The sequence below is a fragment of the Pteropus alecto genome, unplaced genomic scaffold (assembly GCF_000325575.1).
Source record: "Pteropus alecto unplaced genomic scaffold, ASM32557v1 scaffold42, whole genome shotgun sequence".
Classification (NCBI taxonomy): domain Eukaryota; kingdom Metazoa; phylum Chordata; class Mammalia; order Chiroptera; family Pteropodidae; genus Pteropus; species Pteropus alecto.
Genome location: NW_006434825.1, coordinates 7432329 through 7456349, shown reverse-complemented (window position 1 = coordinate 7456349; position 24021 = coordinate 7432329). Strand labels below are relative to the sequence as shown.

The 24021-nt window shown below is 36.6% G+C and overlaps 1 protein-coding gene across 1 annotated transcript in view; it reads left to right on the top strand.

Moving 5' to 3' along the window:
- CDH8 (cadherin 8) overlaps window positions 1-24021 on the top strand; it is a 300666-nt gene that overhangs the window by 170404 nt on the left and 106241 nt on the right. Inside the window, 2 exon segments of the mRNA XM_015587681.2 lie at window positions 2642-2895; window positions 22361-22497. Coding sequence (XP_015443167.2) covers window positions 2642-2895; window positions 22361-22497 — 391 coding nt within the window.

Genomic DNA, 24021 nt, shown 5'->3' with positions numbered 1-24021 from the left:
ATATCCCCACAAAACACAAGAAGTTTCTTAGGTCTTTATCGCAGGGTCGGTTTTCAGGGAAACTCGAAGACAGACGTAGCAGTCAACTTCAGTTATTCTGGCTAGTTTGGGGCACTGGAAGGACGGGGCCAGCCTTGCTACCATAGGATACTCCCTCATGCATCAAAAGTTCAAGCATTGTGTTAAAGGAAGCTCATCTTTGCCTTGCTCCTGGGTGTGGGGCCACTACTGGACAAAGAAGCATCTCCATAAACAGTACAAATGATGTATACAGTCTGTGACTGTGTTTGCCAGCAAACATTTTTTTTTGTGTGTGTGTGGTAGATGTGAAAAATTCTGTACAACTCTTTCCATATTTATTTTTCATCATGACATCTACATTCATAAAAATGTGTCAAATACACTTTGTTATTTTATGGACAGGCATTTGTAAGGAAAAATACCCTTTTATTTTCATCATGAGGATAAAAAATATTTGTCTAATGTTGTTCTTCACATCTCTGTCATAACATAGTATGAATTAATTGTAAATAGATGTGCTTGTTCATGAATAAGAAGGTAGGTATGGACCACACTACTGAGAGCCAGTAATTTTTCCCTCTGTCTTGATTAGCATCACATTGACATGACTCCAAGTTTCTCTCAAATTCTCTCTGTCATGCTTCCAGTGATGACGCTCTTAAAATCCCCCATTGAACAGGTAATGGCAGTGGGGACCTAGAGTTTTCTGGATATACTTTCATATACAAAATAAATTTTAAAATCAATTATGAGAAAAAAATGGATGTATTTACTTCAACTCTCTGCTGAGCAACACTACCTTTATACCTGGCTTTAGTTTAGGATGAAGCATTGCAAAGTATTTAAAAATTCAGTTTGAAGTAGAGTGCAGTATAATTATACCTGAGTCAATTATCGAATAACCCAAAGCCACATTTTCCATGGCTAATGATTCCTAATGTCATTTTTATTATTATTATTAACTGTCATCCTTTGTTACCATAAGGTGCTTTTATAAACTGAAGTGATTAGCCATTTGCTGTATTTTTATTCACTGTTATTCATAAACTTGGAAGCACATAATACACAGCTTCACACCAAGAAATGTGTATTTCAGTCCAGAGAACTCTGTGTAGGGAGTCACATTTCCACAATTCATGGGTCCTCTTTTTTGTCTGACGAAATCCTAAGGACACCAGGATGTTTTAGGGTACATTGTCACTACGTTGAGCTAAGAATAAAGCACAATGTAATCTATTCTACTTACCAGTGTTTGTGAAGAATTTGAAGTTGCAGAAGTGTCACAGTAGGGATGATTGGCAAATTGTAAAAGTGCTGATGCCAAATGCTCTATTCACCCTACATGTGCCTGGTGATTTCAAAATAGACAGGGAAGTGAGTATCTGCCTTGTTTTCTAGAAAATCTTTCAAAAAAAGTCAAGTCCCGTTAGAACTGAATTCAGATACAAAAATTCAGAATTTTGAAATAAGAATATATGTTTAAGCTTATACAGGAGTTCTAAAAGAGTTCACTAATGCTAGCTGGTGTTCCAGCTTCTCATTTTTCTTTTTAATCTGCATTGCAGATTTAAAGTTCTCTTTCTTATAAGAAATTGCAATGCCAACCCAAATTGTGTCTTTGAACCTTGACAGATGTACTTTCTTGAAATCCAAAGTATTCCGAGTTGCTGGGAATTGGATCGTAAGGGTTCTGAGGCAGATGGGCTACTGGTTATTTAAGGCGATTACGTTCTTTTACCTAGCTATATTTACCGAAGTCATTAACTACAGTCTCTGAGGCTTTTAAGAAATGAAGTATTAATATGTCAAAAATATTGCCAGTAATGGTGCAGTGAGGTCATTTCAAATTGCTTTTAGTGCTTGGTGACGGCACAGCCAGATGTAGGTATCTGTGTATACTGTTCTCACCCTTCCTTTTCCTAAATATAAACACAAATACATATGTATCTGTATACATATTTCTTTAGATGCCTACCTGCTTCATATTATAGAACTCATAATAGAGACCTTTTAAGAACATCCTAAAAAATAATAACTTCCATTTTAGCCACATGTTCAGTAAGCAGCAATGCTTTGGGAATGAAATAAGAAAATACTCTGTGTTGAGATTAGTGCTAAATTATGCTTTACAATGTCTTTTTGGACTAAACAATGATTATTGCTAGTTCTTTACATTGCACACACTGTTGCCGAAATGATAAAATATTCTTCCCAGATAGAGATTGTGTTTGATGCTGCCTTATCTCCTACCGGCAGAGGCTCGATTAACTGGCTGATTGGTATGCAGGTCATGCTATCACTAGTAAAATTTTATTATGACTCTGAAGTGAAATTTTGATGGCACAATTCATGACTGTGAATATTTTTGTGAATTCCAAGTGAAATGAGCAAAACAAAACACAACAATAGGAGATTAGATTCACTGAGCTTGTACAATAAACAGATATCAATAAATGCCTGTAAAATTTACAGGTCGAATCTGGGGGAATGGAGGGGGACCCCATTAAGGCTCACAAATGGGCTTACATGCACATAACTATCATCCATCAGCATTATACTCATTTGTTCTTGCTGCTGTGGTCATTAGTGAGAAACATTCATCTTTGTCGTTTCTTAACAGCCTCTGGACTTTGAGACCAAAAAATCCTATACACTGAAGGTAGAGGCAGCCAATGTCCACACTGACCCACGTTTCAGCAGCAGGGGGCCCTTTAAAGATACTGCGACCGTCAAAATTGTCGTTGAGGATGCAGATGAGCCTCCTGTCTTCTCTTCCCCAACGTACCTCCTCGAAGTTCATGAAAATGCTGCTCTAAACTCCGTGATTGGTCAAGTGACTGCTCGTGACCCTGACATCACTTCCAGTCCTATAAGGTATTTCTCTTTTAAAAGGCATATCGGCTTCATCAAATGACAGGCAAATTAGCACAAAATGCAATTAAATATACATTTAATTACATTAAATGTATATCCGTGGCTGCCTTTGGGACTATGCTCACATGACCAAGGAATTTTGGTCAGCACATACCATGTCTATGTGTATGCGCATGTGTGCATGGCCCACGTGGATGCACCCACACATCAAGTAAGAACCATGCATGTACAAGGCCTGGAGCCAGGAATATCAAGACGAATCAAGCTATTCCAGCTTTCAGAGAATTCGAGCTCAATGAAAACACAAAATTGCATATGTTTTGCAGTACATTTGGGTGGATCTTTTATATTACGTTAGTTTTGCTTGTTTGTGCATTTCTCTTTCTTTCTAGCATTATGAAAGTATTGCTGGTTTTTATTCTTTCTCCTTTGACAGTTACAGTGAATTATATATAAGAATTTAGAGGCATGAAGACATTGTCTCAACACATTAAGAGGCCCCTATCTTATTTCTGTTTGGTGTTTGGCTTTGAAATTATCTTATCACTTCATGGGTATTTCTGGTAGATCAGCACATCTGGATTGGTGCCTTTTAGACAAAAATCTTTCTCTGCTATTTCAAAACTGCCTTTTGTTTATACTATCCTTGCTCAGAAATTTTTCCCAAGATGAGAAATAATCCTTTGTTAAGGTTTCTCTGCCATTTTTTAAGAAATGAGGCTCAATTCTATTATTTTCTGTTGAACTGCATACATCTTTTCTCTTTTGCCAGTCACCCAAATGACAGCCCAGTGTTCATGCTAAATAGCATTTTTTTTTGCCCAAAAGAACACTAAAAATCTATAACTTGTACACTGGTCTCCAAGGGTGAAGTGTTAGCTAATGATGTGTTTGAGTGCGGATTTCAAATATTGTCTTAGAAATGTTTGTTGAAAAAAAAGAGAGAGAGAAAATTTAATGGAGTAACACTGTTTTAGAAAATTGTCCAGTTAATCTATAAGTTAGATGTCAGCTCATACTCGACTCATTCACATGGTTCACAGGGATATAAAGCTGATACCCTTCTAATTTCTTTACTCAGAGAAACTCCAGACAAGCGAGCTTTCTGGAGGTTTTATGTATTTACTTCTTTTTTTATGTATTGCATTCTCATTACTCACAAGGGTACTGAAATGATGAGGCTGGAAGTGAACATCATAATAGTCAGTGCCCCAAATAATTTGAGTTTGGGCAAAAAATAATTCTTTTCAGATCCAGAAAAGATATTTTTAATTCAAGCCGTTTCTAAATTCAGAATAATAAAGAATGTATGCATAAGGATAACACACACACACACACACACACACACACACACACACACACACACACACACACAAATGTTTCTTTCAGAAGAGCCCAACCTCTAAGAAGGTAAAATTCCACCTGGAAATTTGAGAAATGGTCAGCTGCCCATTCTCGGTTCTGAAGGAATCTGACCAGCTATAGAAATACAGAATGCCCTGCATTTGGCTGAGAAAATTGTGTCTCTCAAAGGGCCAAGCGTTGAATACAAGAGCAGAAAGTAACCAGAAAAATAAATTAATGTGGACATCCATTTTCTGACCTAATAGCGAAGTCATGAAATGGCTTCATATTGACATCTGATGTAAATAAGGGTGGTGATATTTGTCGAATGAGCAAATCTGCCCCATGTTTGTGTTATTCCATTTCCTCTGAAAGAGCACAGAAAGAAGTAGTTGCCACTTTCTGCACACCTCCTAGTATAAGAGATGGCTGTGAAGAGAGCAAGCAAGATTGATCCAAATGAGAGACCAGCCACGAAGCTGGTGGTAGTATTCAATCTGATGAGATTTCTGCTCTTGTCAGCAAGGAACACATATGGGGCTCAGGAGTGTGCCAAGCCAGGAGTCCTTAGGAAAAGGGAGGGGTTCACCTAGGAGGGCACTTACATATAAACGCCAAACACGAAATCTATAGCACCAGCCCGAACACGGTTTCTGTGCACAGACCTGTCCTTAACCCGCTAGTGTTGAGGTTTGAGGAACTTTTTACACCATAGTGACAGTAACTTGGTAGAACTGAGTAAAAACCCAGGTTCATAGTCCCCCGCAGGTGTTTGCTCAGTTTGTCATCTACCCATTTACAGAGGTAAAAATGGAGATTCACTGATAATTCCAGTGATTTCACAGGGAATCCAGTGATGATTGTCATTGTATTGATTATTATTACTATTGCTATTGTTATTTTATTATTGTCACTGTTCTGAAAGGCAGGTGTAGAGGAAGCTTGAGTCTGCTTAGTAACAAGTGCCTAACTTGGGAACGTTTTGTTTTTAGGCAAACTAAAGGGGTTTGGGGGCTGCGTTACCAGGAAAAGATGAACACAAAAAGTACCGTTTGATGACATGGACATGTCTGTACTTCTTGATATATGTCGGGCAGGTGTTAGTTTCTTGACGTCTGTGCTCTCACCAAAAAAAAAATGGGGAGAATACTGTTACAAATCATTTATAAGAGAGCGTCGATGTATTATTCAGAAGGCGAGCCCCACACAGTCCTGATTGGAGGTGGATTGGCTCCATGGGATATAAATGTAAGAGTCACTAACTGCATTTTCAGCATCTGTTCTGCATTTTTGTAGATGTCTTCTCTCTTCCCTATTGGGTTATAGAGAAGCTTTTTGCTTTATGTACACAATTGGTTGATTTGAGTAGAAAATTAAATTTCCTGACTAGCCAGAGCAGTGTATAGTTCCTTATGAGTCTAGCAGACAGATTTAGAGCCATTTAACCTTTATAAACAGAACTAGAAAACATGCATATTCAAGGAATTACTGAGTAACAAATAGCAAGCCATTATTGTGTCTTCAGGACTGTTGTGTTGTATATGCCGACAAGAATGTGTCCATCTCTTAGGGGAAAGTTTACTTGGCCATCCAGCAAGAAATAGGCATTTATTTGTGTCATCTGCCATGTTAAAACATGCAGTCATTTATTGGTTGTTCAACTTACTGTAAGACTCAACTTCTTTTTACAGCGCATTGTCAAGCAGGAAATGTGATATATTTTAAAATTCTTACCTTAACCTATACCTATCTCTATATCTGCACCTGTATCTATGTCTATGTATGTATGTTCCCTTACAGGAGAAAATAGACAACAATATAAAGGCAGAATTTGTGGTCTTACCATCTCCCTTCCAGAAACACTAATTAAGCATTTGCTACTTTATTCAACACTATTTGTCTCTCAGTAATATAGAATTAAGTTGTGTAAACTATTTAAGAGATGATGTATTTCGAACTTACATAAATTGATGTTCAAACCCTATCCTTTTGACTTGCCAGTCAGACAGCTGGTCTCTGGAATTCTCTGAGACTCAGTTTCCTGATCTGCGTTTTGAGATGATATCATCTTCCTCACAGGGTTACTGAGATAATTAAAAAGTTCTTAAATAAAATATATAGTAGTAATTAGTATTACCAGTTAAGAAAGCCACCATCAGTTTCATATCTTAAATGCAAATTAAAAACCAAGTGCTTATTTTAGCAGATATTCTTCTGCTAAAGGTTATTGAATGTGTACAGAATTATCTGTTTTTTTTTTCTTTTAACAATTACAGGATAAATGGTCTAACCTCATTTAGTCTAATTTGCCCCTGCTACTGCTGTGAATATTGTCATGACTGAGTGCTTAATATGTGGCTAGGCGGTACTAAATATACTCACTTAATTCCTTAACACCTCTGTCACATAATGTTTGTGCTCATTATCCTCATTTAACAGATGAAGAAACTGAGAATAAAAAGTCTAACTTTCCCAGTAGCATAGCAAATAGTCAAGAGTGGAACTGTGATGCATACCTGGGTTTTTCTGATGATACAGTGCCTGCTCTTGGTCCCTATGCTATACTTCTTTTCTTTCTCTATGATCTCTGTGACTCCAGCTGTGTCTTTATACGTCAGGACAGCTGAACGGACCAATTTTAATTGAAATAATAAATTATTCATTCTCTAAATGGCCTCCTTCAATCCAGGGTCCATACCAAGAGAGAAGGAAAATATCCCGGGTCTGTGGAACTATCCAGAGTGTGGGTAGAGTATTCCTTGCTCATCAGTCTAGCCCCTCTATGTGGGTTTGTTATTGTTGGCTGTGAACCAAAGTGTGATTAGGGAGGGGAAAGGGGAAATGACATTATTGTTATTTGATGAATCAAGGTTAAGTTTCCAATATGTATTATGTCACTTAAATCTAATAAAAGATATCATGATATGATTCCAGTTTTATGGAGAAGGAAGCCTAGACTCTAAAAGGGTGAGCTCCTTGCGTATGGTGATACAGCAGGGGGTGTGGGGGCAGGTTTTAAAGCCAATTTCTTCCTACCATTGACCACTGTGTCTGCATATGCCTTGCTCAGTGGTTCCAGCATCTTGCATAAGGCGTAGGATGATGATAGCTAAATGTTTACCGAGCCCATACTTTGTGACAGACATTCTGAAAGAATGTTACATGCCACAAATTATTTATATTAGAGATAAAAACTTCTAGCACAGAGTAGATATTAAATATAAGTCATCCTGCTATGGTTTCTTTTTTTACCTCTCGATACATTTATTTCAAATGTGTATTTGGTGTCCCCATGGTGTTGAGATGGCCTATGACTTTGTTTTACATAGTTGCTTCCTGTTTCCTTCAGAGCATTCACCTTGATTAAGACAACATGAGCTGCTTCAATTAAAAGTGGGAATGATGGCCATTCAGCAGGCAGAGTAGGTTGACCTACCTTCACGGTGGCCACAGTGCTCTGTTGTCCTAATTCCTCTCTTGGATGTAAGTGCCCACTCAACACAAGAGCATTGCTTTTTTTCCCCCTCTACTTGTATTCTGGCATTTTTATAATTCACCTCAGTTACCAGGCTTACAGTTAATGAGCTCTTATCCTGAGAACACTCCTCAAAGTCCTGATATCTGATGATGCCAAAGTGAAAATATTTCATACTGTGGAGAACCTGGCATTAATTTGGAGGGTAGACTCTCTCTTCAGTTTTGCAGTAACTCCCATTTTTGATAAGGACCTAGTTGTTTTGTTTTTAACTGTAATAACAACACTTAAAAATCAGTTAAGAGGGTAGGTATGTTAAGTGCATGATACGGCACCATTAACCACGGGCGCAGCATCACACAGCACGTCTCCAGGACTTGCTCATCTTCTATAACTGGAACTCATATGTTAATTAGCGACTCTCATTTCCCCCTTCCCCCAGCCCCCGGTGCCCACCATTCTAGTCTTCTATGACTTTGACTATTTTATATACCTTCTATAAGTGTGCTCACATGGTATCTGTCTTTCTGTTACTGGCTTATTTCATTTAACATAATGCTCTCCAGGTTCATCCATGTTGTCATTTATTACACAATACCCTTCTTTTTAAAGAGGAATAATATTTTACTTTATCTAGATAGCACATTTTCTTTATTCACCTGTTGATGGACATTTAGTTTGTTTCCATGTTTTGTCTATTGTAAATAGTGCTGCAATTAACAGAGAGTGCTAATATTTCTTCCAGACCCCGATTTTTTTTTTTTTGGATAAATACTCAGAAGTGAGTATTTATCATATGAGAGCTCTATTTTTAATTTTTTAAGGAATGTCCACACTTTCTTCCCTAGCAACTGTGCCATTTTGCATTCCCACCAGCAGTGTGCGAGGGTGTGGTATGAGGCCCAGGTCTTTGTTCCTGCATACTCTTAGCCAGATAAAAGTTTGAATGTCTCCCAATGAGTCTTCCAAGTCATTTTTCCAAAAAAAGAGAAAAACTTTGCTGTACCTACTAGTTCAAATAGTGGTAATTAATTAATTCATATATTAATTTAGTCACATCACCATTGATTAATTTATATATATATATGTGTGTGTGTGTGTGTGTGTGTGTGTATATATATATAATTTTTAACTTATTTAGCTGTATAAGTAATATTGCATTTTCTCGAGGAATTTGTATAAAGACAGAGCCTTTGCCTTAATGTACCTACCTTATTCTATAGCGAGGGGGCTGGCTGAACAGCCATGGAAAACCGAAGACCTTCCCATTAATCTAAATAGCTTTTAATACATGCCATCCAAAAATGATAAATAAAACTAGATTATGAAGCTTTTAGAGTCACATGGTGGACAATATTCCCTAGTTTCCTAATGAATTTGAATAGAAGCAGCTGTAGATACCCAGCGATGTTAGCGTGGGAATATCTCACACTGTGGAAAAACTAGTATTCATTTGCAGGGTGGACTGGACTGTGTGTTTATAATTTTCTCTCATTTTTTATTCTCTCCCTCTCTCTCTGTATCCCACTGTAAAGAAATGCTTTGGGTAGAAAAAAATCTTTTTCTCCTCAGAGGAATAATAAATCATATGAGATGCAGGGACCTTAGAATTCTGAGACTAGCCTAACTCAGATAATATTATTTATTAAAGCAGTTATAGCAACCAGTAGAGCAATTAGAGGCAAAAGCTGAAAACTTGTAGATGGAATTTTTGATACTCAAAGTGCATGCGAGAAAATGTTAAAATGGTTTCTTTAGGCATAATAACAAAAGCTAGAATGAAATTAAGCGGTGAGAAAGAAACAGTTGGAGTTCAGTGAAATATAATAACTGATTCATAACTAAGGGGTTTATTTCATTATATGTGGCTCTAAATAGCGTCTTCATTGCAGTTGGCTCAAAATTGTGTCTTCCTATAAATTTTCCATACAGAGGCTGCAAACCAATGTTTAACAAAACATTTTTTATAATATAAAAGTGCATCTGTGCCTGTTAAATGTGACAAATAGACATATATTGCCTTTCTCCAAGAGCAGCATCTCCCTGACTGTGCTGTCAGAAACACTACTGTGGCTAAAGACGTTGTGGCCAAATCAGTTGGAACTCAAGTTTTTTGCACTAGGACTTCACAGGTAAGTTCACTTGCTGAGGTGCATTGCACTCTTTACGAAGGAGAAACTATAAGCAGCACGATTAAGCACTGGACTTTGCACTGTTTTGCAGAGTACCTGGAACATGGAATAGAAGGCAGGACACGCTCAGGGGTCTGTACTGGTCTGAGACACTGAGCATGGCAAATATCACAACGCTTATTCCAATATGTGTACTGGGTTACTTATCTTTTTATTGCTGCGTGAGTGCCTCTGTTTTTTTATTTCCATGAATCTACTTAAGAGAGGACCCATGACCTTAATGAAAACTTTGATTCTTATCATGCTAGGCCAGGGGTCAGCTAACTAGTGCCTGTGTGCCAAATCTGGCATAGCACATTTTTTAAAAGTAAAATTTTATTGGAACACAGCCACCCTCGTTCTAGGCCTTACAACTGCAGTTTAGTTGTGACAGAGGCAGTATGTCCTGTAAAGTCTAAAACATTTACTATATAAAAAAGTTTGCCACCTTTACACTAGACTGATTAGGGGTTTGGATTTTCATCAGTAATTTGAATAAATGGCTCCCATATCATTCTGGGATCTTATTCTGTATCAGAAACTCCCTAAAGATAAGATTTTAAAAATATTTAAAAACCCGTAGCAGTCAAAGAAATTATGTTAGAATTCTGCTATATGTGATGGGAATTGACATCCTCCATGCTTGCCTTAGAGCCCTGAGGACCTTCGTCCTGTGACAATGTGCACTCATGTTGAGTCTACATTTAGTGAAGCTTTGAGGGAAATTCCCATAACTATCTTATCGGCTGTGAAAGGACATCCTGAAAAATACTGTGATGCTTACCTGCTTGAAGTGGGGAATTTGTTTCCTGCCTAACTTTGTTATAAAACTTTATTTTTCAACCTGCCCCTTCTGTTCCCCAGAGCTCAGTGATGACAACAATACAGGGTTTTGAGAATGGAGGCTGGTGACTCCTTTAGCCAGACTCTGGTCTCTGCATTTCCATGTGTTGGCAATTTCTGATGTCAGCAGCAGAATTTTTCTATCTAACTGCATGAAGTGGCATGAAATAAAATTTCACTTGGAATAGACTTGCTGGAGTATGTTCAACAAACTCTAACACGTATTCTTTGTCGTAAGAGGAGATATGTAATGAGCGATGCCGGAAATATTTTGTGGATCTTATTAATGCCTTTTTAGTGCTTTTCACATATATCAGATTTATACTCTATTACATTAATTCTCTGAATTACAGTATTCTTATTCCCAGAAAGCAAATGTGTTACAAGTTGTTTTCCCTGGAAACAGGTGGAGTTGGAAGTGCAAGGTGTTTGTTAGGGATCAGCACCTGTGAATGGGAGAGGACAGAAGCAGGATGGGCAGGGGAAGACATCCAACTGCAACGCAGTCCCAGCAAAACCTTGGCGCAACCCAGTGGTCTCTCTGGAATGAATATTGATTTTCAGGAGTCCTGCATCATGCCCAAAGGGTAGGGCCTTTGTCTGCTTGCTTAATTCGCAGATTACCTCTGGGCCGGAGGTTCTCTGTAAATGAAGCAGATTCTCAGGAGCAGATGGCCAGAAGCTGTCTACTGACGGTCCTCCTTGAGGGGAGACCTGCACAGCATACCTCCATGGTTCCTCCATTCAACTATCTTTGCCAGTGAAGCAATTAGACTACATGCACACTGCTAGCTATCTCGCTCCCAAAGCCATGTCACCACCACACTATGGTGTCTTCCCTTAGGCGCATACATATTTGTTTCACATTTTGAGATGCAAACACTAAAGTGGCAAATCGATTTAGCTGAAATGTTAGTGTGGCTTGGTAAACTGAGCTAATAATTATCAAAGACCATTAAACTACATGTATTAATAACATATTTTAGAATAAGTGATTTAAGATGGTAAAAATACAATAAGTATCTTGAGAGAGAAAAACAATTTGGAAAGTGCTGACTTGACGTTTAAATGTTTCTGGGGGTCTTTTTTGTTTGTTTGTGTTCATTTTTGTTTTTTATTGTTTGGTGAAGTCTCTGTCCCCTGTATGAAACAAAACAATAATTTTTATATTCTGAAAGAAGCAAAGATTCTTGTATAGGCCGAGCAGTGTTATCTAACATTATTATACTCATAAAGCAAAATAAATCTTCTATTTTGCATCCCAACAAAGAGAGATTGACATCCTTATCTGATGTTCAGATATTTATGGGAGTCATTTCAACTAAGCCTTTATTTTTCCTTATATTTCTACATTCTGATTTGACATAATGTATTATATACAACCTTGCTTTTGATAAAGGACAATCAGATTTGACTTAGTATTGCAGAGAAAAACACAATATTACATATTTTAAGAAGAGAGCATGCTAAAAAGGGAGAAATGCCATTTCGACCCATCTATCAAAGGTTTACCAGCTCTGTCCTCTGTGTTTTAAGTCAGTTTGCTGGAGAGTGGAATAGGTCTAGTCAAAATGCTTTTCAAATTGGGCCACAGGATGCAAATCGAGTTCAGGATGTCTGCTAGGGTATATAAGATTCACGGCAAATGAGAATAAGATTTATGAAGTCCTTGAGAAGAGTCAGAGTTATGGAAGATGTATTTAATGGTGCAAAAAAACAGCGAAAGACCTAAATGTCCTCCCAAAGGTTAAGGGTCTATAATTAGACAGAACAGGTATGGAAAAGGGGCAGGGCCCAGAGCATGGTGAAATTCACTGGCAAAAGAAGCAGCATGTCTGGATCACCTTTATTAGATACAAAGTGCATGATATTGGATTTTGCACTTGCTTAAATGTATACAACTAGATTAGACCGTAGGGGCGGGCATTGTGTTTCGGGGTGAGCATTTTCGGTGTAAAATACTTCTGTTCCCCTAGAAAAAAACTACATCTGGTGGTAGACTGGAATGGTGTACTTATGTCATTACTGGTGCATATTAGACAAGTAAACAAATTATTTCAATATAAATTAATTTCCAGCCCTTAAGAGTTAACAGGCCATATCTTGTTCACCTATTATTTCCCAGCAATCACTATAAGTCCTCAGTATTTACTAAATGCATAACTTTATGATATTTTCAAAAAACATGCTTTGGTATGGTTATGTACTACTCATTTATTATTTCTTAGGTGTGCATGTTTTCAATAAATACTTTTTTATACATACAGTGAATGATTATGACCAAAACTAGACAAACTTACATAATCCAATACCACTATCCTTGTAGCTATCCAACATTTAGTAAGAGTTTGTTATGTGTCAGATCCTATGGTGAAGATATTATACTAACTTTATGACTGGGGAAAAATACATGGTATCTTCATTTTACAACTATAGATATTTAGAGTCAGGACAATTTATATGGGCTACTCAAGTAATATGTAAGGATTAAATGAGAAATTAATATTCAGGTCTTAGCAGAGAGGCTGAAAATTAGGAAGGCCACAACAAATGCACTAAATATATTACTAAATCTTAATTTTGAGTTTGGTCCTATGGTTCAGACCACTATATAATGAGGTTCTTTCTCTAGCTCAAGGGTCCCCATCCCTTGGACGACAGACCAGAACTGGTCTGTGGCCTGTTAGGAACTGAGCCGCACAGTAGGAGGGGAGCAGTGGGCAAGTGAGTGAAACTGCATCTGTTTTTGCAGCCACTCCTCAGCGCTAGCATCACCACCTCAGCTCCACCTCAGATCATCAGGCATTAGGTTCTCATAGAAGCACTGGTCCCTGGTGCCAAAAAGGTTGGGGACCTCTGCTCTAGCTCACACCATCTCATTTTTATCATCCGTGTAGCATTTATCATTTTTGAATCCTTTCATATACAGAAAAGTCATCATTGGCATGATTGACAGCCCCCAAAAGATATTTAGGGAGTCAAGGGATACCCTTCATCCTAGATTTTCCCTGACATCTTTAGGTCATCATGGGCTTATGGCAATTCATGGGAATTGATGGAGATTCCTGTGACCTTAAGGTGACCAGAAAGGATCAAAGTCATCATAGGACCTTCTGTATAAAAGAGTTTATCCTCACAACTCCTAATCTCCCACAGAGAAAAGTACACACCAGATGTAAATTTCACATGGCCACTGTAAATTCCAGATTCCGTGTATTTCTGGAAAAATTTAATTATCTTTGTGAATATTAATGTGGATCTTTATAACCAGTTTGTTATATTTCATTCAATGATTATACAGATGGCTACAAGGAGACAAAAGAGAGAATATTTGTCTAGTCTGAAAGCAATATAGGTTAACAGAAGAGGTTGTGAGCCTCGTGTAAGGGTTTTTCTTCAGGATTCCTCTATCTCCTTTACTTCCCACACAAATAATCACTGTCCTGTCTTTTTATTTTAACTTTCTAAGCTCAAATACCATCATCTCTAATGTGAGCAGCTACGATAGTCTTTTTTTTTTTTTTTTTTTTGCCTCCTACCCTTTAATACCCACATAGCTGCCAAAATGATCTCTCAGTTTCAATCTGCATTGCTCAGTGTGGTAGCAACTAACCACATGTGGCTCTTTGAATTCAAATAAAATTAATTTTAATTAACTAAAATAAAAATTTCAGTTTCAATTATACGAGCTAGATTTCAAAAGCTAAAAAGCCACATGTAGCTAGCGGTTACCATACTGAACAGCACAAAGCATATTTCTATATCTCCCAAAATTCTATGGAATTCAGTGGTTTAGATCATTATCAATTTCCTGCTATATTTTTTCAAGTGAGTCTTCATTTCTTAAGGGTGAAAAAAATATATAAATTTCTTAGCACAGTTTTCAAAGTCTTTCATGCTATACTCCTTAATGCCCTTCCCCAGCTGAATCTTGAACTTCAACCACACTATCCTTTGTTAAGATCTTCAAGGACACTGAACATCTTTCTAACTCAGACTTTTTACATTTGCTGTTTCTTTTGACTGGGATTTTTTTGGGGTAATATTTTATATATTTCAGCTCTTTTTTTTTCTTCATCATTATATTACTATAAGCTTTGAAAAGCCTTATTTGTTTTCATTGTCTTTCTCCATGTATAGAGTCAGTTACAGGAGAACAAGGGTATGTTCATCTTGGCATCTAATACAATGCCTTGTACATTGGAGATATTCAATAAAGAGGGAAGGCAGGAAGGCAAGAAGGCAGGAAGGCAGGAAGGCAGGAAGGCAGGAAGGCAGGAAGGCAGGAAGGCAGGAAGGCAGGAAGGCAGGAAGGCAGGAAGGCAGGAACGCAGGAAGGCAGGAAGGAAGGAAGGAAGGAAGGAAGGAAGGAAGGAAGGAAGGAAGGAAGGAAGGAAGGAAGGAAGGATGGATGGAAGAAAGGATGAGAAAGAAAATGATAGGTTGCTCCTCTGTCAGATCTTACCTATCACCACACCTAGTTGGGTCCTTCAATATGTATGGTTTTCTAAACAGACTCAAACTCTCGAGATTTTCCACATAAATTTCTTTCTGCTGAGGATGCTCTCCCTACATACTCTACCTGGAGAAATCCTACTCTTTCTTCTTGTCCCAAAACAGAGGCTACATCTTCTTGGTGACATCTCTGATGACCCCTCACCCTCTTCCAGGCACATTTGGAGACCCTTAACCATTGAAATGTAAGTGTGATTTCATTACAGAGGTGGCAACTTTTTGTAGTAAGCAATAAGAAAGTCACAACAAATGTGTCCAGGAGGGAAGGCTTTACTCAAACACTTAGTATCATACTTGGCTGAAAGAAGCAGTCATTAAAAAATATTAAAATTAAATAAAAATAATAATTTTAAGTTTAATCTCTTCATGGTGAATAAAATTTCATTACATCAATTCCATAGTTTTCTATCATATTATATTTAGAATTCTCAGTTACAAATGATCATTTTGAGGACATGGGGGAAAAATTAGAATTTCTCCAAAGGTATTATGAAAATATTGAAGAATTGACTATGTAAAATTTTATCTGGGATTCACTCTAAAGAAAAAGTTTTTTTTTGGTTCCATGGCCAAGGAAAGTTACATATGAAATAGTGATTTTGTGATGTTATTTTTCTGAGTTATATGTGGAGCAAACTATAATACAAACTGCACACTCAGAAAATAGGACTTCATATGAACTGACAGTTCTGCAATCTGAGATTTCTATATTTGACCCTACACAAAGTAAAAGGTACCCAAGGATGTTTATATTGGGTGAATCAGCTTCAACCTTTGGTTGAAGTACCCCATTATATCTCTCTTCACATGGACACCAAACACCAGAATCTTTCAAATATTTTGTTGTTGTTAAAAAAAAAAAAAAAACAAAAACCAAAAAACTAGATATTTGGCAGAGTGCTTTCTAGAAATAATAATAGATGCTCTGTGTGAAACCACTTTTAAAAAGAGTAAGGAAATTTTCAATGCTTTGTCTAATGTGGGATTCACAAAACTTTTAAGGGAGGCAATTTTATTGTTCATATGTTTTAGATGAGAAACTGAGGTTTAGATATATGAATTGGCTTAAATAGAATGTTGGGAGTACAAATCTCATTTCCTGAACAAACTATCAGGTGTTTTGCAAATATTACAGTAGGAAAGATGTAGTTCAGAATAACTGTTATTTGTTTATCTCATTATTAAGATAATCAGAAGAGTTGCTTATATATACCAAAGACCTTGACTTATACAGTTTGCCCATGTTGCACTGGAGACATTGGCAGTGAAAATGCTTTGACATTGGAAACTGGTTCTGAAAATTCTTAAAATGGTCTTTACATCATTACAGACTGATGTTCTTTATTGCAAGCAAGAAACAGCAATTGAGCAGAGGCCAGAGGTTCTCTGTACATATGTGATATTGAGGATAAGATTGGGAAGAAGAGGTAGAAGATGCTTTGAATGAATGAATGGATAGATGAATGAATGAACATATGTACGTAGACAACAGAATATAAGTCATGTACACACACAGGAAGTGAGATTTTTGTGTCAAATGTTGCTATGAAATATGGTTAGACTATGTTAATTGAGGAAACATATTACTTAGGTTAAATTTGCTATTTGATATCAGTGGTAGAGCAGCAATGCAGAATAGGGTGCTATTTCCCACCATAATAAGATCCAGTTGTCCAGTTTTACCTAATCTCAACCACTGCACCAGTGGTACATTAAATTTACTTCTGATCTCTGCAAGTTACTCTCAACGGGTAAGCTGGAGCATCAGTTTGTGTTCATGCTCAGAGTACCATAGGTTAAATTAGAGTCTCTGAACAAGGTGCGAACATCTAAGGGGAATTTTCTTGCATCTATAGCCTTAACTTCACAAAGTAAAATGATGACGTCCTTAGCATTTACTTCTAGGACATACTACTAGGTCAGAGGAACAGTAGTATTGAAGCAAACCAGGATATTTGTTGGAATACAATGAGGAAGTTTAAAAAAGGCTTCTGTGAACACTGGTTATCAAGGACTATGCAGTTTCTGAAATATATCCATTGTACTAGACCAAAAACGTCTATTTCCAAAACTTCAATCATTAACATTGATGTTAACATGGCCCAAGGAGCCTATTTTTTCACACACCACTTCCCACTGTGTTAATAAGAAGTTTCTTCTTACTGTGGCAGGAATATGACTCTCCAAAGTATATTCTACTCTCCTCAAAACGAAATCTTTCCTCTAATGCATCTCAAGTAATTCTGCAAAGGAATAGCAAATCCACTACATGCATATTTTTTAAAAATTAGGATGGAAAGTTCAATACTGGAGACACAAATCCTACGACTTGTAAGATATAAATTAGAAGGCATTGAGCTTTTCAGGAGATATAGTAGGAATCAAAATAATTATTTTATTCTTTTTTTACTCCTTTTCTATCCCATGTATTCCCATTTCTGATATTTCTTTAGCACTGTGTTTCACACATAATAACAATCCAGGCTCAAAAAATGTTTGTACATCTTTCCAATAATCAGTTATCGAGTAACTGCAGGGCAAAGTTCCAACCAATGCAATATGAAGTATGTATTCTCTCCTTGTCCTACAAGTGCAAAAGTCTGGCAAATGTTTAACACTAGGATGACAGAAAGGACATCCTTACGGAAGGGAAGATGAGCAAAGACTTGGGCCAGGTGCAGAAGGCTCCTTGTGGGTGAGCGGTAAGCTAGGAACCCCAGCGTAGCCTCTCATTTCTTCAGCTCAGAGTCTATGCTCTATGGTGGAGGTATCCATAATAGTAGATATTTTGAAAGTGGAGTTAGTAGGAGTGGGGAGAAACTGAGATAACAGAGTGGATGGTGGCAGTTTAGATGACCAGAGAAAAGCAAGCAGAATCTTTGCAATTAAAAATGGAGTGGCATAGTTATGGTGTGTGTGCGTGTGTTGGGGTGGGGGTGGGAGGTGATGGAGCAAGTATCTTCTGAGAACATTCCTAAAATGACGTGCTTTCAGTTTTTTTAATGTGAATACTTTTTAACTGAGTGATTAATTTTAAAGTTATGTAAAAACATCATTAATTTTAACTGATTTTTAAAAAGCTCATACAGTATTCACTGTGAATACAAATTAAATATGTTCAATAAAGCTTTGAACCCACAATGGTCAGTTCACGAGACAGAGATTTTGGTCATAAAAGTTGGTGGAAAAATAAACACCTAAAGGTTTTAATACCTGCCAGAGATGCAGGTATCAGCCTCTCCACCTGCTCCCTCTCCTCAGCTTTATTTTGTCACTTAAACTGGCATCTTCTAAGTGTTTGCTTCCACCAATATGAGAACCCGGATGAACTTGTTCAAGGACAGAGAAGCAAGGAGAGAAAGAAATGATAGCTCACACCTGAGAAGAGGGCTGGGAATCCTTAGTAGAAAACTATTGTTCCCAAACAAGTAATAATAACATGAACTATTTTAAACACATATTTATTGAGCACTTATTCCGTGCCAGCCACTGTAATAGTGCTTTATATGTAATACCTCATTTAAACTTCACAAAGCCTGTTATAATTCCCATTTTACAGACTAGGTAACAAAGGCACAGAGAAACTAATAACACGATTAAATCACACCTAATCAAGTGACTTTTCTTTTGTTCATTCTATAAGAAATGAAGGAAAGAAGGATGGAAGAAGGAAAAAGCATCTAGCACTGTGCTTGGTATAAATGTGGTGTTTAATATATGCTTGTTGACTATGTTGAGTCAGGATTTGGGTGCTATTTATCAGTTCTTGGAAGGCTTGATCCTAAAGTCTACTCGGCATTAAAATGTGTGAAATGTCTACATAGGCAGCAGCCAGGGGCTTCTTGAAATAGTTGAGGTAGATTTTAAGCTGAATTTTAAACTAAGTCAAGTTCCCATCAAGTTCCTTCCATTGTGTAATCTTGTAATATTATGACATTCTTACCTCTGATCTTACTAAAGGCCTATATTTATAGCCAATTTTATAAATTCTTATGACTCACTCCATAAGTCTGCCATGAACTGGAACTTTTAAAAACAAGAAAAATATCTTTGCTTCTGTTAGAGTCATGGGAGTTAACACTCAAATGTTTTTCCAGTTTTGTGCTATTTATAAACTGTTAAAAAGGGGGCCTTCTCCACCACCTTCCAAGTAGGGAAATTTATTAAAATTTCATTTAATGAGACATAATAATTATGGTGATGATGATGATTAACATATCTTTAACACCTACTAAGTACCAGAAACTGATTTATGCTTTTTTTTTTTAAAGTCTTTACAACAACCTCTGGGATATGAGTACTTCATATATGACCAGTGAAGACATTGAGGCTCAGTAGATTTATTAATTATCACAGAAAGAGCAATATATAAATAATGGAGATAAATGTATTCCAAATTGGAAGTCTGCATGATACAGATTTAAATAAGGAATTAAACAACTTTTTAAAAAATTTTAATACCAATTTTCAAAATTCTGTCCTTGTTATTCCCAGTGTTCCTCTAGGCCAGAAGTTCCAGGCAATTACCGGACAGCAATCAGATAGCAGAGGAGCATGTTTTGGATTTGGGATCCATGAGTATCAGTGATTAGACTGATTCTCATTTACTGTGGCCTGTGGGAAACTGGTTGATGCATGAATGTGTGAAATATCAGCAGTGAGATAATAAAATCACTATAACCCACCAATTCCTACAAAGTTTATTTATGAATATGATGCAGAAACTGAAAATTAATCCTCTAGACATTTCTTAGCTCTTTTAAGAAAGGGTACAGGCTACCTGGAACAAAACACATGTCTATTTAATTATTTTGCAGTTAAACTTGCAATCTCATTGGTCTCATCAACAATCATTGTTCCCCAGAAAAATGACCTTTGGTCTTCTTTCCATAATAGAACAGATTTGAATGCTTTGCAGCGAACACTTTCTTGTGCTTAGGATTCTGTTGAGAGCACTGTTAATCCATATATGCCTCTGGGTTCTTAAATCCTTTCTGAATTTCTCTAATCACCACAGGGGCAGGAGTGGGGTCAATGTGTAAATGCCTGCTGTGTAGATGCAAGGCAGCTGCTTAGTTTTTGTGGTGGCTAAGTCTTTACTTAATCAGGAGTTATAATTTCATAACACAAGATTTTTTTTTCAGGGAATTTAGCAATAAACTATCATCAATAAAATTTAATACTTTTTAATATTATTCCCAATTATTTAATTATGCTTGTCTTTGGTGGGAAGATTTAACAAGGATGCTTTTTATTTTGATGGTATGTGCATACGGAATAAAAGATATGAATACTATGTCTAACAAAAAAGAAATAACTAAATGGAAGAAGGAATTATTCCTATTATTTCTGTTTACATACCCATCTGTCTTTCTGTCTGTCTGTCTCTCTATCTATAATTTATCTCTGTCTATCCAACCTTCATTTATCTAACTCTGTCTATCCAATAATCCATCTATCTTTACAAGCAGATACAGATACAAATAAGTAGATGCACATAAATGGAAATGCATAATATACACAAATATATACTGTTTACAGTGAAATCCAAAAAAATATTAATGCAAATCTATAGGCAGAAAATTATGGGAAATTAATTTTTTCCTCATTTTCTTATAATAATATAGTCTAAACTTGATTATATAATAGATGTTCATTTTAAAAATTTATGCAAAAGAAAATATGCTCAGCACCAATAGCCATGAACCAGATTTCATATTTAGACTCAATGGGTGTCAAGGAAGAAAGAGATTTTATGTGTACTTTCTAGGAGGCCACTTCAACCATAAAGGCTTTCTTTAGTCCTCCTTACGAGAATGGGAAAATATACGAGCTTTGTCTTAGTTTGGGCTGCTAAGGATATGGAATACCACAGACGGGGTGGCTTAAACAACAGAAATTTATTTCTCACAGTTCTGGAGGCTAGAAGTCCAAGACAAAGGCATCAGCAGTTTCAGTGTCTGGTGAGAGCTCACTTCCTGCTTTGCAGATGGCTGTCTTCTTGCTGTAATCTCACTGGCAGAGAGAAGACGGGGATCTTCTGTCTCTTCTTTTTTTTAATAAGGCAATTAATCCCATCATGAGGGCCCCACACGCACAACCTAATCTAGTCCCAGTTATCTCCCAAAGGCCTCATTTACAGATACTGTCATGTTGAGAGTTAGGATTTTAACATACAAATTTCAGGAAGGCACAAATAGTCAGCCCACAGCACCCTTCTTTGAGCATCCACTGTATCCTGTTTTAGTTCATTTCATTGCTTATTTATGGGCCAATTTTTCTAGTTATGCCTTGTGTTTCTTAAGACATATACCTTATTTGGCATTTCATAGCCAAAGCACAGATCTTGTTGTATAAAAAGGATATTGACAGATGCTGTTGAAAAATAATTCTTATACAATTTTGATACTTAGCAGTTGGCTCTAGACATAAAACATCATAACGTTGTCTTATCTGAGAGTTTTCTCAATATGAGAACTACTAATAAGTCCATTTAAAAATTTTAATTTCATAGAATCTAGTACTGTAAGTATGTTTAAATATGTACTCTAACTTTTAAAAATTTTTACTAGAGAGTCAACAACTATCTGATTTCTATGGACAGAGACAAAAAAAAAAAACAGCAGCAGCAGCAGCAGCAAAAAAAAAAAAAAACCACATACATGTTATCTAGTCAAATATAATTTTAACACGAACATATATTTCCTATGAACTGCTATAAATAACCTGCTACCTAGCACCATTCTGCTTTGGGCTTGAGTTCATTGTTTTATATGATATTTTGTGGCAACTGCTAATGATCATAAGCTGTCCAATAAATGTGATGGATTGTCTAATTAACTCTTCATCAGCATCCATTTTTGAAGATGTTACCTATTGAAACTGATGGCAGTTTATGACCTCCATGTTGCATATGTAGCTAATTATTCCTTGGATAGTAATTATTAAGTTTCTTGTGCTTCATTCAGTCATTTTGTTTTACAAATTATGATGCCACTGAGTTTCCCAATTCATTTGACTTCACAATGATGGCTCTCCAAGGATTACTAAAGGTCTGCTGTGGAATGTATGGATCATAGCAACCTTGAAGTAGATTACAAATCTATCTGTTTTGTAGGTTTTCCATCGACCGGCACACTGACCTGGAGAGACAATTCAACATTAACGCAGATGATGGGAAGATAACACTGGCAACACCACTCGACAGAGAATTAAGTGTGTGGCACAACATAACAATCATTGCTACTGAAATTAGTAAGTGCATGGGGTTTAATTTTTTCCTTGTGTGACTGGGTTCACTTTATGCTTAGTGATCGCATGATAAGTGGTCCCTGTTTGCATTAAATATTTTGGCATTGGAACTTATTTTATTATTCCCAAGGAGCCTTCCAGTGAATCATCTCAACAAGAAATAATGTACACTGATAAATTGCCAAAGGTCACAGTGTATGTAAGAAGGAAGCAGTCTTCTATCCAAATATTTTTATATCTTACATCTATTACTCAACCATTAAAAACAATGTTTTGTAAATTAAAACATGAGAAAAGATTTAGTATTAAAGGGTAGGTTAAAAATAGAACTCAAGAACTGTACACTATAATTTAAGCAGACACTAACATGTATATTATATACAATATAGAAGCTATCGCTCACATATTTGAATGTCGCACATACATATACACATATACAGGCAAAAAATATAGGAGGAAATTTCAAATTATCAATACATATTATTTGGGAAAATGAAATTATAGATGTTTTTTATTTTTTTATTTTTTTTAGGGTTTACTTTATTTTACACATTATAGACTATTTAAAACTATTTTTTCATAAATTAGATGCGAAATGTGGACTTTTTTCCAGAGGAGATTCTAAGGTTAAAATAACATACGTTAGTCTTTCTGTCCATTTTTAATGACCGTAGCTTCTTTGATTGCCCTTAATTATACTATTATTGAGTGTCTCAACAGTAGATATATGGTGAAAATTAGTGCGACGGTGTCTTTGAGAACCTGCGTTTTTCTGACTCACCAATTTTTTGTATACAAAAACATGCAGAAAGGATATGATGTTCATTTTATTTTCAAATGAAATGCTTCGTGAATATTACCAGAATCTCTTTTTCCCACAAAGGACCTGATGAGGCCTTTGCAGTTTACACAGATGGCAAGGGAAACAATAAATTCTTGAGGGAGTTGGGAGTCTGAAAAAAGAAATAGAAACCAACATTAAGAAAAATTCATGGGCATACATACAATATAAAATGTGTGGAAGATAATTCTAAGGTGTAGGACCTAAATCTGCTCCACGTGCTCTCTAAAATCTCTTTGTTTTCACAAACTAATGTGAAAACAGGAGAAACATTTCTGAGATACGTGATTCATTTGTTTGTGTAAATAAAATTCATCCAGATCTTCAGGAAAGGCATGTTTTTTATCTTGTTCTGAGGTGTGGGGAAAATGTCCTTCATGGATCCAAACCAAAACAAAACAATAGTGTGAAAAAGTGGAGATTCAAGAGTAAAGAATGTCTGTTTCTTATAGCAACCTCAAGTGCAGAGAATGAACATGCGATTAAGTTGCTATGTGGTTTTGACCCAACCAAATGGAAGATTCTGGAGAAAGCATGAGCGTGGACTCTTCGGTGTTTTCCCTGGCTTACGAGTGCTATTGTCTTCCCTCATGTGTTACTCTGGCAGTAGTTTCCTCTTGTAACGCTAAAAGATAAAGTGAACAAAGCATACCCCTTGGTGGCTTTGGCTTATTAGAAGGGTTAAT